The sequence below is a fragment of the Lissotriton helveticus genome, chromosome 4_1, assembly GCF_964261635.1.
Source record: "Lissotriton helveticus chromosome 4_1, aLisHel1.1, whole genome shotgun sequence".
In the NCBI taxonomy this organism is placed as follows: Eukaryota; Metazoa; Chordata; class Amphibia; order Caudata; family Salamandridae; genus Lissotriton; species Lissotriton helveticus.
In genome coordinates, this window is record NC_136063.1 from 361,347,639 (window position 1) to 361,363,657 (window position 16,019).

The 16,019-nt window shown below is 42.3% G+C and overlaps 1 protein-coding gene across 1 annotated transcript in view; it reads right to left on the bottom strand.

The window, feature by feature from the left end:
* PKHD1L1 (PKHD1 like 1) overlaps positions 1 to 16,019 on the bottom strand; it is a 466,042-nt gene that overhangs the window by 113,456 nt on the left and 336,567 nt on the right. The window contains exon 61 of the mRNA XM_078686145.1: positions 9,490 to 9,612. Within this exon, the coding sequence (XP_078542271.1) occupies positions 9,490 to 9,612 (123 nt within the window). The remainder of the gene's footprint in view (positions 1 to 9,489; positions 9,613 to 16,019) is intronic.

A 16,019-nucleotide genomic window follows, 5' to 3' on the forward strand; every position in this document is an offset into this window, starting at 1 on the left:
GCGCGGTCGGGCATGAGGGTGTTGAGGAGGTCCCAGACTTCTACTGCGTGTCTGTGCAGGAAACGTGCATTGAGAAGGATGCAGCTCAGGGGTTTGGGTGCGTTGGCGTCCGGTGAGTTGACTGTAGTTGTCTGGGTCCGGAGGTGGTTGAAGGTGCGGTGGCAGTGATGGCAGGAGGACGGGTCTTGGGAGTTGCTCGGCATCGAGAGCAGGCAGTTGTTGGTGCATCCAGGGTTGAGTGCATGGAGAGTGCTAGAGTCGTAGCGGCGGGTGGTCAGAGGACCATGGTGCCGGGAGATGGTCGCGGTGGGGTAGCGGATGGGCACAGACGGGCTTGCCTTTGGCACACCTTCGATTAAATGGAGAGGAGTTGCCCTAACGGCTAAGGCGCTCGACCTCGGACCTGGGGATCTGGGTTCGAGCCTCGTAACGACACCAAAAACCTCCTGTGATTCTGTGCAAATCACTTAATTTCCCCGTGCCTAAAATGAAAGTGTGTCCTCATGTAACGTAACTGGTGCTTTGTAAAGCGCTCTGATACCTGATTCGGTTCGGGTCTAGTTCGCGCTATATAAAACTCTGTCAAAAAAAAAAAAAAGTGAGAGCGAAGTAGACAAATCTGGTAAAAGGAGGTGCAAGAGACTGAATGTGCATTGTCGGAGGTACACTTCTCCTGAGCGGACCTACCTCACTGCCAATGCCGAAGAGAATGAACTCTGGAAGATCAGTGCTGATCATTGATGTTTTGCTGAGGATTCTGGAGACTGAATTGTTTATTAATCTCTCATTTGCCATTCCTTTTCAACCAAGATTGAGTGGCTTGCGAAACCTAATATTGAATCACACTGTTTATCCTCATCTGAATCCAGAAGAGTCCTCTGAGGAGATTGCTGAATGAAAAGCTGATTTGCTGCAGTTGCTCAGACATGACTTCGGGTCTGAATTTATAAGAGATGTTGAATGAACTTTGATTATACTTCCTATAAAACTGAAGAAAATACTTATGTCCAAGTGAAAGAAGAATAATCTTAGGGATTCAGTCCTTTAGAAGAACATGGAATAGTGTTAGGGAAGTCTCACAATGAACTGTATATACATGTGTATGAACTGAGCTTCATAACAAATACTGTTTTGCTTTTGCACAGGTGGAGGACCACAGAGAGGACTCTGTCGCTGCTATTTCTCTGCTGAACTTGGTCTGAATCTAAAGTAGTATGGAAACCAATCGTTCTAATCGTAGAACTGGATGCATCCTATGCACTTCCATATTATTTTTAGTGATTGGATTAATAGTGTTAGTTGTAGTATTGTGTCTATAACTGCACCTTACCTTTAGGCCCAGGGAACAGATAGTAATGTTAGAAGACCAAAACATACATACTAACCTTTCTAGGGGAGATATTTCCACTGATGCTAGGTTGCTTTATCAGTATGTAGATTCCATGGAAGCTAGGGATTGTTATGTCTGCTTGCAGTTACCCGCTTCAGCAGCTGGGGGCATCACTTACCACCACTTCCTTTAACATATGGTATTAGTTGAACTCCGCTTCTTAGTATATTTTACAACAAAAATCATTTTGAGTACTACTTTTCGAATGTTGATTCAGTGCTTTCAGACGTGCCCTCATTTAGGCATCTGAATACGCATACAGATGCTAAGACTGCTGAATTTGTTGTCAGATTCTTCATTTCACCCCGGTCCATAGATATCGCTTAAGCACACTGACACAATCTAATTGTGCACTCATAGGGATTGAAAAGAAAATTATTGACCAGGTGGAATATAGGTTTAGGGCAGGGGTGGATACTGTTGAAATTTTACCGAGGAGTGGACACAAGAGGAAAAGGATCAGAAAACAGCTTTTTCTCTAGATTGGCAACATGAAGGGAGATTGTGTATATATCCCACAAACAGACAGACCATAGTTCTTTATCTATAGGGAAGAGTGTATGCGATCATACCTTGGAAGTCGGTGGGTCATGGAAATTGAATGTGGATGGGAGAGACCCAGTGATTCCTGGAATTTATTACACATGTGGGAAGAATGCTTACTTCAAGTTACCCAGTAGATTGTATGGAACCGGTTATCTAGGTGTGGTATTTCCAAAGAATTGTCATGTGAATGCTTTTGATCATCCAGTTTGGGGGGAGACTTCAAGACATAAGCATGGCCTGAGTGCTGGAGAAATTGTGGGAGATATTTTCGGAGCAATCATACCGAGTGTTGGAGTGTTGGAGTGATACTGAATGATATCTAGATTAGAAAGCTTTCTACTGTAGTTGCTAAATCGACTAACACAGCTGGATTGCTATTACTAGTCAATGCGGAAATGATTGCTACTAGGTGAATGGTTTTGCAGAATCGTCGTGCTTTTGATGTGTTGCTCACCAAAGAGGTCGGGGTCTGCCGAATGTTGAGGTCCAACAGTGCTGTACTTATATCCCTGAAGAGTAGAGACCTACAAAAATATATAACGAACATCGCGGACCTTCACCAGAACCTACATGGGTTGGCCACTGAATGAGTTTGGGATTTAGTTGGAAATGGATTTAGTGCCATTAACATGTGGTTTGCACATTTGGATAGCGGCCTAGTTGGGTCTATTCTGAAACCACTGTTCATAATTGGCCTTTGTGTGCCTAAGTTTTTCCTTTTAGTGAAGGGATGCCAACACTATTGAGAAAGGAAAATCGAGAGCCTGAGAGCCTGAGAAGGGGTGAAATGCATTTGGAGAGTGCCAGATATAAGTATTACAATGATCTGAAGAAATTGGAGAATTTTATAAGAAAATGGCATACAACCACAACGGTTTAGATTGGCCCATCAATGAGCACATCTGATAGAATGTAGAGATTGCTGATGGCTCGATACACCATCAGAGGGTGATTAGATAAGCACTTTATGTTTGTTTCAGCTTTCTTGTGATAGAGGAGTGCATAAAAGCCATGAGTATTTTGCACTCACGTACACGTTGTGTGACTCATTTTGTAACTAAGAGGGTTTATATTCAAGATGCTATAGACTCTTTCATCTTATAATGTTTGTTGTGTGTATTAGAGACATATCTGACAACTTCGGACTTCACATTAACACCCAAGAACAGTTTAACATTGAAAGTGTTTTGAACTATTTATAATAAAATTGGCATAACAATGTAGTAAAACTTGGGTATTCATGATATTGTGGATAGTAAAATAACATGTTTTATGGGTCACATAGAAGCTGCTTTGAAATCTCTGTAAAGCTTTTTTAGCCAGAGCAGAAGACCTGAATTGTATTCCAACTTCTTTTTCCTGACTAGCATTTGAAGTTATTTTGCTTGCACTGTGAAAGGATGAATGTATTTGTGTTCCCACTGCAGGTGGACAAGACATCATTAGTTTAGAGAAGGGCCAATTGTTCAGCTGATAGTTAGGACTGGTAAGGAATGCAATTGTGAAGACTGAACAAATTCTTTTGGGAGACAGAGATGGCACTAAGGATAGGAGGGGAATTTACCGTGTGAAGCAGAAGGTGGAGAAAGGAGCCAATGAGGCTTCTGGGATGATGGAAAATTATTTTACAGTTGCGCGATGCCAGTGCTGGATGGCTGCATTATAATTATGAAGTTAGGGACTACTGACACTCTTCTTGCAGATCTTTCGAGGTACAGACCTCTCCGACGGCTTGTGGCAATAGGCTACATGACCCACTGTCAGAGTTTCTCTCAGAAGGGCTCTGACGACTGACACATTTTATGCTTCCCTTGATCCGTATTTAGTATTTTTCCCCTCTCTTTACTGTAGGGATAGCTTGGGTATGTAGGGCTTAATTTTCCTAAGAACTTCAATGCAATCTAATTTACATGGTTGCCTTCTAATAACCAACGTGGCATAATTGAACTTGTAGTATTTTGTTATATAGGCTTTTTTGGCTTCATCCTATGTTTTCTGTATTTCTAAACTATTATTCTAGGACTGATATATCTGAGCCTATTTCAAAATCTACAACAACTTGATTAACAACTACCTAGTAGAGGACTTGAGTTACTGAGGCAATTCTATTTCTGTGTGGGTGAATAGAAGAGTTCCTTACCTCTCGTGCCACTTAACAAGAACCATCGACCTAGAATTAGGGAGACAAGTTTCCGCCCTAGCAATAGTGACCCATTGACCTAGAATTGGGGAGACAAGTTTCCGCCCTAGCAAAAGTGACATCTAGTGAGTCAGTGAATGGTTTACCTGCAAGCTGTTAGAGTATGTTTTGACATAGGACAGTGGCAACTGGTAACATTCCGTGTATTAGTCAACAGAGGCCAGAGAAATGAGTATGGGTGTAGGCTTGGAAAGTGAGAAGTGACATATAATAGCAGTTAGTGTATGTTTCCAAGGAGGGCAGTAACACATTGTAGTAGTCAGTGACTATTTTACATAGGGCAGTGATATCTAGTAATAGCTGGTGATTGCTTCAGCAGGGAGTTAGGGCACCAGTTAACCATTAGTGAATGCTTTGACAAAGGACAGATAGACCTGGTATTCGTGAATGCTTTGACACAGGTCAGGGGCATTTGGCAATAGTGCATGCTTTGGCAGAGGGCAGGGACACCTTGTAATAGTAAATGCTTTGTCGGAGGGCAGAGACACCTTGTAATAGTAAGTGCTTTGATAGAAGATTGTTATTTGTAGTAATAGTAAATGTCTTGGCAGAGGGCGGAGACAGCTTGTAATCGTAAGTGCTTTGACAGAAGTCTGTCATTTGTAGTAATAGTAAATGCCATGGCAGAGGGCATGGACAACTTGTAATAGTGAATGTTATGACAGAGGGCTGTGATTCCTAGTAAAAGTGAATGCTTTGAAAGAGGGCAGGGACACCTTCTAATCGTGAAAGCTTTGGCAGAGGTCAGGGGCACCTTGTCATAGTGAATGCTCTGATGGAGAGCAGGGACACCTTTTAATAGTGAATTCTTTGACATAGGGCATGGGAACCTTATAGTCGTGAATGCTTTACCGGGAGGCCGGGGGCACCTTGTAATAGTGAATGCTTTGACAGAGGGCTTTGATTCCTAGCAATTTGACAGGCTGCAGGGGCATCTTGTAACAGTGAATGTTTTGACAGAGGGCTATGCTTCCAAGTAATAGTGACTGCTTTGGCAGAGAGCAGTGAATCCCAAAACATAGTGAATGCTTTGACAGAGGGCTGTGATTCGTAGTAATAGTGAATGCTTTGATAGAGGGCTGGGACTGCTTGTAACAGTTAGTGAAATGATATGATATGATTGATGTGATCGGATGTGATGTGATATGACAGGAAATATTTATTAAGTGCATTCAATACGGAGCTCAGCAGCAAACAAAGTAAAGCTTCTGCTGACACAGAAGACCATAGTACAGTATTACAATCCGAAGGAAGTAAAGTAAAACCTTGAAATCAGTCAGTCAGAGGCCTTCGGGAATAATCGGATAGAGAGAAAAGCCAGTTTTGAGTGTTGTAAATCTGAGCGAGTAGGACAAGAAGCTGATTTGGCAGAGGGCAGTGAGACTCAGTAATTATTAGAGAGTGCCTCTGGCTTTTTTCAAAGGTTTCTACCAACTCCTGAACTACAGCAAGGACTGTGTTGTGATGTTCTAATTACCCAATGCACTCTCCCTACAGTGGTTCTCTGCCTTGCTGCTCAGCCTATGAGGAGGTCATATAGAATGTTGAGTGGGTTTGTATGTAAGAGAGAATCAGTTGGAGTGGAAGGGCTGAGCAGCGAGGAGGCTGCTCCTGGTGGGCCACTTTTATGGATCAGAACATCTTCCTGTAACTAAGAACCTGTGATGTAACTACAAGAATAAATCTACTACCTTTACCTACAAGACTTGCCTGCGCCTCATTCTCCGTTTTAACAGACTGCTAGGACATCTTTGGCACATTTTTTAACTATTGTGCCACATTCTTCACTAATCACTTTTTACCACTGCTTCCTTGGCCAGAAATCATTTAGTTGAGTCTATAGTGCTGGCTGGTAGAAACCTCTTCGCTCACTCCTCACTGCTTACACCCACTTCCTAACTCACACTCTCTCTCATTCACACTCATCTCCTTTACCTCTCATGTCTAACCTAGAACTCTTCCATGCACATCCAGAGTAAGGGACAACACAAGCAGGGAAGCCTTACTGGGCTATTCTTCTCACACCTCTTATGTGAGTGTGGATGGTGAATGATATCATCCACCTGCTGACATAATCCTTAGCTCTTTTACTGGTGGTGCAAATATGTAATTATAGTTTATGGTCAGATTAATTTCAAGTTTTCAATAACAGGGGGTTTAAAAAGTGCATACATGTCCCAATTCCTTGTGTTGGAAAGTAGCAAACGCATGCACACGCAGAGAGGATGAAGCTTTTTGGATGCTTTCATGTGTGGGGTGGAGGTTTGGTGGGTTTTGCAGACCTGTCAACCTGTATACATTTTACCGTGTGAGGAGGGGTTGGGACCTTGTAAGGGGTGGTGCTGCGTGCCGAGACCTACCTAAGAGGCATTCTGCCCTCGACCAAGCTCACCACCCCTCCTTCCCCCAAAATCAATGGGTCACTGAGGTTGTCACCGATGTGCTGGGGTGTTTTCACACCCCTTAATTGACAGTGACTGTTCAAAGCCTCAACAGGTGAGCTGGAAATCCACTCTCTGCAGTGGGTTACAACTCGCCTTGCCTGCCACCATGTGACTTTGCCTCCTCACCTGGTGACTGTGTGAAGGAAGTCAAAATCGTGTGACACACAGAGGCCTCATGTGAGTAGGCAAGTCTGGTGTTGAACAGTGATATCTTGTTTCACTTTCTTGCTATGATCAGTAAACCTTTGTGTCGAGCCCCTGGGTGCAAGAACAAGTCGAGCTTCCAATCTCTGGAAGTGACAGGAGGTGCATACTGCCCCTTTAATGTTTTTAGGCTGCATCCAGAAGGAGAATCCCACGCACTATAGCTCTAAAGAAGTGTCTACTAGGTAGCTGGCCATTTCAGGAGTGGTTAGTTTAGAGTCAGAAAGTTGAGGGTGGAGTTATGGTGTCCTTGAGGGGTGTTTACGGACTGGAAATTGTTTCTCATAATGATGTGTTCTGACACACAATGACAAATAATGTTCTTTACCTCACCTCACCTTTCCTTAGCATGACCATGGAGGGAATGCTTACTCATGTATGCCAAACCCCAAACTATTACCTTTAACTGATGTTTTAAGTTTGCTCAATTAATGGGTAACTGCTGGAATTGCTATGTTGGGGCTTATTGCTGTCAGGAATGTCATACATGAAGCTTATAAATACTGAGGAGAAAGTAATTCCACTCAGTATGTATGTAAAGCAAAACCCTCTCCAAGAGCAAGGAAGGACTACCTATATGTCCAGGCAGAAACTTGCAACAGTGTACAAGATTTCACATATCTTACGCCACTTCAAGTTGATCTCAGTTTGTTCCCCTACCCATAACTTTAATACAGTGCAATCATTTGTCATTACTTGACAGTCTCTGATGGCATCTATTTGGTTTCATATTGCTTTGATTGATAACATCATATTAAGCTTTGATGCAAGAAATCCAATGAGTGGTTTAAACCTCCCACCCTGAGGCATTTATATCTTTAACACAGGTCTCATCACGAAGTACATTAATGATAGTGGCCAGAACACCGACTTATCTTTGAAGGTTCATTTGGTGAAGGTAATGAGGTTGAAGACCTCAATGGCCCTTAGAAAATATTCAAAATCAGAGGTTTTCAGCAAAACAGTATTAAAAGAAACAGTTCAATCGCAGAGGGGTAGTGAAGGGTGGAAAACATTGATCCAATGATTTCTAATCATATCATTCCTGTTGTTTAAGTAAGGAGCTGTGTTCTTAGGGGTGGGATCCTAATCAGAGATTCATAGAACTCAAGCTTCACATCACTACAGAGGCTGAAAAAGTCTGAAAGATGTCTTGGCCTGTTTTGTGGCAGATGCAGAATTAGAGTGGCCAAGCAGTTAGCGCCAAACTGTCCCTTTGGGTGGGGCTAAGACTAATATGCTTATGGTGGCACATACCTATCAAGGCACTGAAAATCTTCTTGGGGTGCAATTAGCTCAAAGTAATTAACAGTGGTCAGATAGGTCCAAGCATTTTCAATGTTTTAGGGCTCTCTAAGTGATAGGGGTATTCCTAGACATGGGTCCAAAGATTGCTGTGCTACATGGCACAAAAGCTTTGGGGTTGTTAGTGTTTCTATTCAGAAGGGATGCAAATTATGAGTTTTAGTTAGGGTGTTGTTTTTGGGGTTAACAATTCTAATTTTCATATGATGGCTCCCTGCCTGTGTTGGCACAGATTAGCCAAAGAAACTATAAAATGCAATACACCCAGCTAATTAGCCATGATTGAGACTGATTGAAGTGTTGACAACCAGGATTTTTTGGTGGCTCTCTAAGGAATTATGGGTAAGGCTGCCACAATACATGTGCTTTCTTACTCAATCTGCATGCCATTAATCAGAACTAGCAAAGCCAGAAGATAAAGATGGTTTCTTGTCTTCCCATTCAGAATAAATGTGGGTTTTCAGTTCTCACTGAACTTTGCCTCTGGGGCTATGGTTGAGGCTGATTACTTTACATTGCTCTCCCTATGGAATGGTACAGACAAGCAAAATGGATATGAGATGACATGTAAACAGAGTAAGTTGCAGTGACCCAGAATGATTAAAACATAGCCAGCTATCACTCTATGTTCTTAACGTGGTACTCCCATAGTGGAAAGTGTAGGATCTCCAGATGGTGATATTGGGTTTAGTAAGTCACATGAATCAAATTACACTCATTAATGAGACACAAGAAGGTTGAATCAGGCTTGGAGATGCATGTGCTATTTTTCAGAATGGAGGTTGCTGCCTGTTTTGAGGTGGACAGGAAGGTTTTGTATGTTTATCTCTGACTATAATCCCACAATTTAAATAAACATAAGAAATGGTCTGGCCCTAGAGCAGCCGGTGGTTCAAACTGCTGCAAACATTTCCAACCATCATGGTTTGCTGTCATCCTAAGAATGCCAGGAAGTGGGACCAACATTTCTGTGCAGTAGGACTCACGTTGCTCCTCAGTGATGAGGCTCAACAAGGTTTCTACAAACTTGGGGTTGTTTGCCTTCCCTTACACACAGGATGTGTTCTAGTAGTTTGGTCTGAGCAGTCCGTGTTTAGGCAGGGAGAAGACTGACACAGACTCAAATTGTTTATCCGCATACTTTGGGGTGTTTCATGGACAAAATTAGACATGCGATATGCTAAACTTGAAGAAAAGGCAAAACAACTTCACAACAGTTATACCTATCCAATTCACAATTCCCCAGACTATTAGTAATGCATACTGCACAGTCTCTAGTTTTATACTCTAGGATCTGTTGCTTTGACAGAATGCTCAGTGTACACATATTTCTCTGTGTGTGATCCCTCATAGGCAGACACAACACATTAATCAAATAAATGGCAAGAAGTACACCTTACCTTAATTGTTACTGATTTGGTTGAAAGTTCATGGGAAGTTGCCGTGGGAGTGTAGATTATGGAGAAAATTCCCATTCCATTGTCCACCAGTCTCACGTTGTTTATCTGTACACTCTCTGTGGTCTGTAATGTGGGAGTTCATGTACAAAATTAGACATCTGGTATACTAAATGAGAAGAAAGAGTACATCTTGGACATAGTAAGATGTGCAAGGTAAAATCAAAGATCAGTCAAACAGGGGCACAGACAAAAGGGGAAGGTCCCAAAACTTGTTTTCCCCATGCAATTTCCTATTGAAAAATTAGACAAAAGCTATAACCAAAATAGTTGAACAAAATTATACCAGATTTGGCAAAAAGCTAGATCTTGATCTAAAAAGTGAGCGTTCAAGATACAAGGCTACAGAGAAAAATTTATGGAAAGTAAGATTTAATTCTTTGGATTACTCGAGTACTCAATACAGTAATGAAAACCTCATTTATCTGCCCTCACATTAGCATCAAAGAAAGTTTAGTGTAACTATAATTTTCTTTCACTAGTCCTGGGCATACCCCCCAACAATTTGAGACTCCGTATCACTATAACATAATCACTCTGTAGTGATTGCCCAGTTTCAGTAAATTGTAATGTAAGACATGATGCATGCAGAGCTTAAGAACCTATGTCGAAAATGTTCAGTGCTTGACATAAACCTATCTGCATTAAGGGAATATTGAAAAGCGAAAATTTGTACACATTGACCTTTATTTATGTGTCCCAAATCAAAAGTTAGTTGTCTGCAAATACTAGCCTCTGACAACTCCTGGATAGCATCGACCTCTTAAAAATGTGACTGATTCCATCTATTTTATGTTATGTTCTAAGAGACTATTTCGGATTTAGAGTGAGTGGGTGTGTGAGTCTCTGAGTAGGTGTGTGAGTGGGTGAATAAGTCTCAGAGTGGGTCTGTGAGTGAGTGCATGAGTCTCTCAGTGGTTCTCTGAATGAGTGCATGAGTCTCTGAGTGGGTCTGTGAGTGAGTGCGTAAGTTTCTGAGTGGATTTGTGAGTGGGTGTGTGAGTCTGAGTGGGTTTGTGAGTGTCGAAGTGGGTCTGTTAGTTGGTTTGTGAGTGTCTGTATGGGTCTTTGAGTAGGTGCATGAAATTCTGAGTGGGGGTATGAGTGTTTCAGTGGGTCTGAGTGGATGAAGTTGAAGTTAAGTTAGTTGAAGTTGAAGTTAAGTGAATTTATAGAGCGCAAGTGTACCAAAAAAGTTTGATGTGGATGTGCAAGTCTCTCAGTGGGTCTGTGAGTGGATGTCTGAGTCTCAGAGTGGGGTTGTGAGTGGGGGTGTGAGTGCCTAAGTGGCACTGTGAGAGCATGCATGGCTCTCTGAGTGGGTTTGTAAGGGGGTGTGTGAGTCTCTCAGTGGGTCTGTGAGTGAGTGCATGAGTCTGTGAGTGGGTCAGTGAGTGGGTACGTGAGTGTCTCAGTTGGTCTGTGAGTAGGTGCGTGAGTCTCTGAGCAGGTCGGTGAGTGGCTGTGTGAGTATCTGTGTGCGTTTGTTAGCGGATGCATAAGTCTGCCTGTTTTTCTGCCCTCTGTTTTGCCTTTTCTGCTAGTTTGTCTGCCCTCTGTTTTGTATTCATCTACTTTTCTCTATTTTTCACAGACAGGGGGGAGGGCCATGAGGCCAATTTGACCCGGGGACCCCATTCCCTGGGGCCTGGCCATCAATTGAATAGGGGAGGGGGCTGCGTGACCCCCCCTGCCTGGGATGATTTTGGTCATTAGGACCCATCCCCCAGGGCCTAGCTTAATTATATTTATGTTCTAAAGGGGAGGGAATCACATGCCCCCTATCCCCAGGCTGATTTCGGCCCCAGGGACCCCATCCCCCTGGGCTTGGCTAAAATTTGATGGGGAGGGTAGATGCCCGGACCCCTCCCCAGGCTAATTTCAGGTGGTCCCCATCCCCCAAGGCCCAGCCATGTCTCCTCGGTGCCCTGGAATCATGGGGATCGCCGCCTTCCAGCTCCCCGCCTCCTGCGGTAGCTGGCATTGCTGCTGCACGCAGGCGGCAGCTGGAAAGGCAGTTCCCACTTTTCAAGAACAATAGTTTCATCTCTTTCCCTGCCCCCACGTCTGAAACCTCCACTTCCAACACATTGAAAACCTCTGCTTGCAGCGGGCAGGAGCACTTTAACCAGCTCCTGCCAAGCAAAAGCAAACAGCAAAAAGCTATGCCCCAAGGTGGGCACCCCAGGACATAGCAGGAGCCAGCCCTGGGGGATGGCAGTCCCCAGGGTCATGTATGGCTCCAGAGGGGGGGGGGGGGGCTGCATGCCCTCCCTCCTTTTATGTTCACGGGCCGCCACAGGGAGGTGTGGTGGTCTCTTGGGCCCCACGTGGCTATAACTAGTGACATTAAGTAACTGAAGGCAACAAGTCATAGTTTCTTAACATTATCGTAACTATTAGTGTAGCTATAACTGCTGGATTTCTATGGTTTTGTGTGATTATTTTCAGAACCTAACTATGAAGTCCCTCTAACCTTTAATTTTTTTATGGGTCTCTTTTTATTTTATTTATCTCTCACAATATGTAAATATAATCATCACAATTGCATCTATAAGTGCTTAACTATTGAAATATTGAGGAAAATATCAAAATAAAATAAATATAACAAAAGAAGAAAAGAAAAAGAAAAGAAAATACAAGATATAGAAATACATAAATAAATTAGCTGTACGTATGACTCATTCTGTACCTCTGTCAATTCAATTCAATTTGAAACTTTATTCGATTTCATTACTTGTGAAATCATAAAAGTACAACAGCATAAAAAACTTGTATAGAAACATTTACACAAAAAGGACAAATACAGAATATATGGCTGCGGGGAGGGACAATCTCATAAAATTACACAAAAAACATTTCATTGCAGAGATCAGAATTCATTTATAGTGTAGCCCATAATCTAAAATATTAAAAGAATACATTATAATGACTGAGGCAAGGTTTTTAACAAAGAAATATTAAAAAATATAATTAAAACGTTAAAAAAACATTACATTGTTCCCCAGGACCTGATAATCGCCTTTAAATACGTAGTTACAGCCAGAATAGTTGCTGGAGTTTCTAACAGCTGTAGTCTTAGAAAAGCAGCCCTACATTATCTAATATTCCAGGCTCTGAGAATTGGTCTCAGATATTTCTTTCTAGGGACCGTGAAAAATTTACAGAACAGAGTACAATACGAAGTTGATTGTAATGAAACATCATCACAAGGACAGGTAAGAATATCCTCTGACCAGACATATGCCACTGGAAATAAAACCATTCTAAAAAAATAGCCAAGACGAAAACGGGCCAAGATCATACGGCTAAAGCTATTCTGTACCGTCAATAGCTATTGTTGACTGCCCTCACCACCCATGATCAGTTGGTTTGCCATTACGGTATGTTTTACTCTCTCTTTACGCCATCTATCTTCCTCAATATATTCCAGGCAGCGAGCTTTCAGATCTTTTCTGGATATATCTTCTAGACTACTAGGATCCATGAAATATCGGGATGACCGATGGCGTTAGTTATCTTTTTTATATAGGTAAGCCATACCATATTTTTGGCCCGTTTAGTTGAAGGCAATCCCTGATTACGTCCCTATTAAAGCCTGTTTCATCCGTTACCCAGACCTTATGCCACAATAGCAACGGGGCTATCTTGATGGTATCAGATATATAAGAAATGCCCAGTTCCTGGTGGCAGCTGTAAGTAGCGGAAGAATTAGGGACGCCCAGGAGAAAACGGAAAAAGCCATTTTCACACACTTGTATTATGTCTGATCCTTCGATACCCCATAGACCTGCCCCGTATGACCCAGTAGAAATGCATTTCATCTTATAAACTTCCAGTAGCTCTTTTACCGGTCTATCCCCTACCTTTTTAGCAAAATCTAAAACGGCTTCCACGGCTCCAGTAAAGGTCAGTTTTCTGGCCTTAATTGCTGATTTCTATGTGCCTTTCTTGTCAAAGGTAATACCTAAGTAACTAAAAGTGTCAGTGGTTGCTACCTTATTATTATCAATAAAGATGTTACATGTTGTGTCTCTATTCTTGCCACAACCCATGGTTAATGTCTTAGTTGTGTTCACTCTTAGGCCCCTATCTTCCTTTTAAATGACAAAGCTATTCACTGCCCTTTGAAGGCCCCGTTGGGTCCTTGACATAACCACTGCGTCGTCGGCGTATAATAGAAGAGGGACGGGGGGCCCCCTATAGATGGGTAGTCATTTTGTTCTATACTGAGGTGTTGGTCCAGACTGTTTATATAAAGGTTAAAAAGAAAAGGGACCAATATACTCCCCTGTCTGACACCCTTTTCAATAGGGAATTTAGCAAAACACTCTCCACTCACCCTTGCCCATGCATTCTTATACAGTTCCCTTATAAACAATAATAAAACCGGGTCCATCTTAAGCTCTTCTAATATGTTCCATAACATGCCATGGTCCACACAATCGAACGCTGAGCTCAAGTCAAACATAAGAAAAAGTTTCCCCCTCTTTGCCTTAGTGTATTTGTCACTAATTAAAACCAAATTCAGTCCCTGCTCTATAGTTCCCATACCTGAGCGAAAACCATATTGAAATTTTGTTAAAAAACCCAACTCCATAGCCCAGCTTTGAAGTCTATTTAAGATTATTCTCCCCACTATTTTCATTAGGGCATCCAAAAGGGAGATGGGCCGGTAACAACTGGGGTCATTCCTGTTACCTTTCTTAAAAATAGGTACGACTATCGCGTCTGACCAGGTAGGGATAAAGTTAAACTTACAAGTGCTAGTTTAGTACCATTATTAGCAGTGGGGCCCACAGGTCTATGTTTAATCTGTAGACATCCACTGGGACCCCATCCGGGCCCGGTGCTTTCCCTGCCGCACTCTCACTAATTGCCTGTGTCACCTCCTCTAGAGTGATATTTAAATCAAGGGGGGGAGTCCCTGCTCAGTTACTACTCGCGTGTCTGTGGCTGGTCCCCTTGATTTATACAAGTCCCCAAAGAATTCCACCCACCTTTCTCCCGTGATAGCCACGTCTATGATATCTTGCTCTTTATCTTGGTAAAAAGGAGCATTTACGGCTTTCCAAAAGCCGCTATTGTCCCTCATTACACATGCCTGATGTAGGGCTTCCCAGGCTTCATTCTTTAGCTGTTTTTTCCGCTTCTTCAGAGCCAGGCGATAAGTTATCCTCACCTGTCAATTATCTTCCTTACATGTTGGGTTAGTATGCAGCGTACTTTACTTTAGTTCTTGCCCCACTATTTTCCCTCCTTAGGAGTTTATGTGCCTCGTGTAGTATCTTTAAGAAAGCAAAATAAATTTCCTCAGTAGCACTTCCTTGTGTAAGACATGTTTCTATTTCCGGCTGGGTTTTGCTAATCAAATCATGCAAAAAGACCTCTGGGTCGACTCTATCCCATTTTAGGGAATAACCATTTGTGGCAGCAAGTCGAACCTTAAACTCGTAGGTGGACTGCCTGTTCCTATTTTTTCGATTTTTCAAGACATGGAACATTAGACTAATTGGGTAGTGATCACTCATAGAGATTTCCTCTGTTTTACATTCCAGAATGCTAGAGGCATATCTTTTAGACAATATAATGAAATCAATTATAGAATTACAGCTTCTCCCATTAAAAGTTGTCTGGAGAGGCATAGGGTGAGTACACAGCTCATTAGTAAAACCTAGGTCGAATTGATGTAATATATCATTAAACAGTTCCCCACTTTTATTGTGTATAAAATGTGAAGAGGTGATCTCATTATCTTCGCCTAGGCCGCAGATATCATGTTTGCTGTGCGGACAAAGAGGGCAATTAAGATCCCCTACCCAAATTAAAGGCATATCTTCTGCCATATTTTCCTCTATAGTTTTTAAGACGCTGCCCAGTTCCCCCATAACAGACTGTTTTAGATTTGTTGGAACATTATTATAAAAGTTCACTAGGACCACTTCCTTGTTCCCTCTTAACTTCATATTCAAGATTTGATCAAACTCAGACTCATGATTAAATCTTACATTTTATACCCCAGCCTTTACTGAGATATATGTGCACAGACCCCCCTTGTTTAGTAACAATTGCGGGGCTGTTAAATGTACTATAGCCCTGGATGTGCACTGCCCTTTCTAACCATGTTCCTTGGAAACATAATATATCGTACCTATCTACAAAAGACAACCACTCGGGATCAGTAGCGGTCGGCAGTAGGTGTTTCTGTAGGGCGGTGACGTGGGCAGGGGAAGGGGCAGGGTGGGGGAAATAATGTATGGATTACGGAGTTTTACAGGTAAGTAAACATTTAAAAAAATAAAACGAATTTCGTTGCGCGCACTGCATCACATTTGGTGATGCGGTGTGCGCAACAAAATTAGTTTTATTTATTGAAATGTTTGCTTACCTGTAAAACTCCGTAATCCATACATTATTTCCCCCCACCCTGCCCCTTCCCCTGCCCACGTCACCGCCCTACAGAAACACCTACT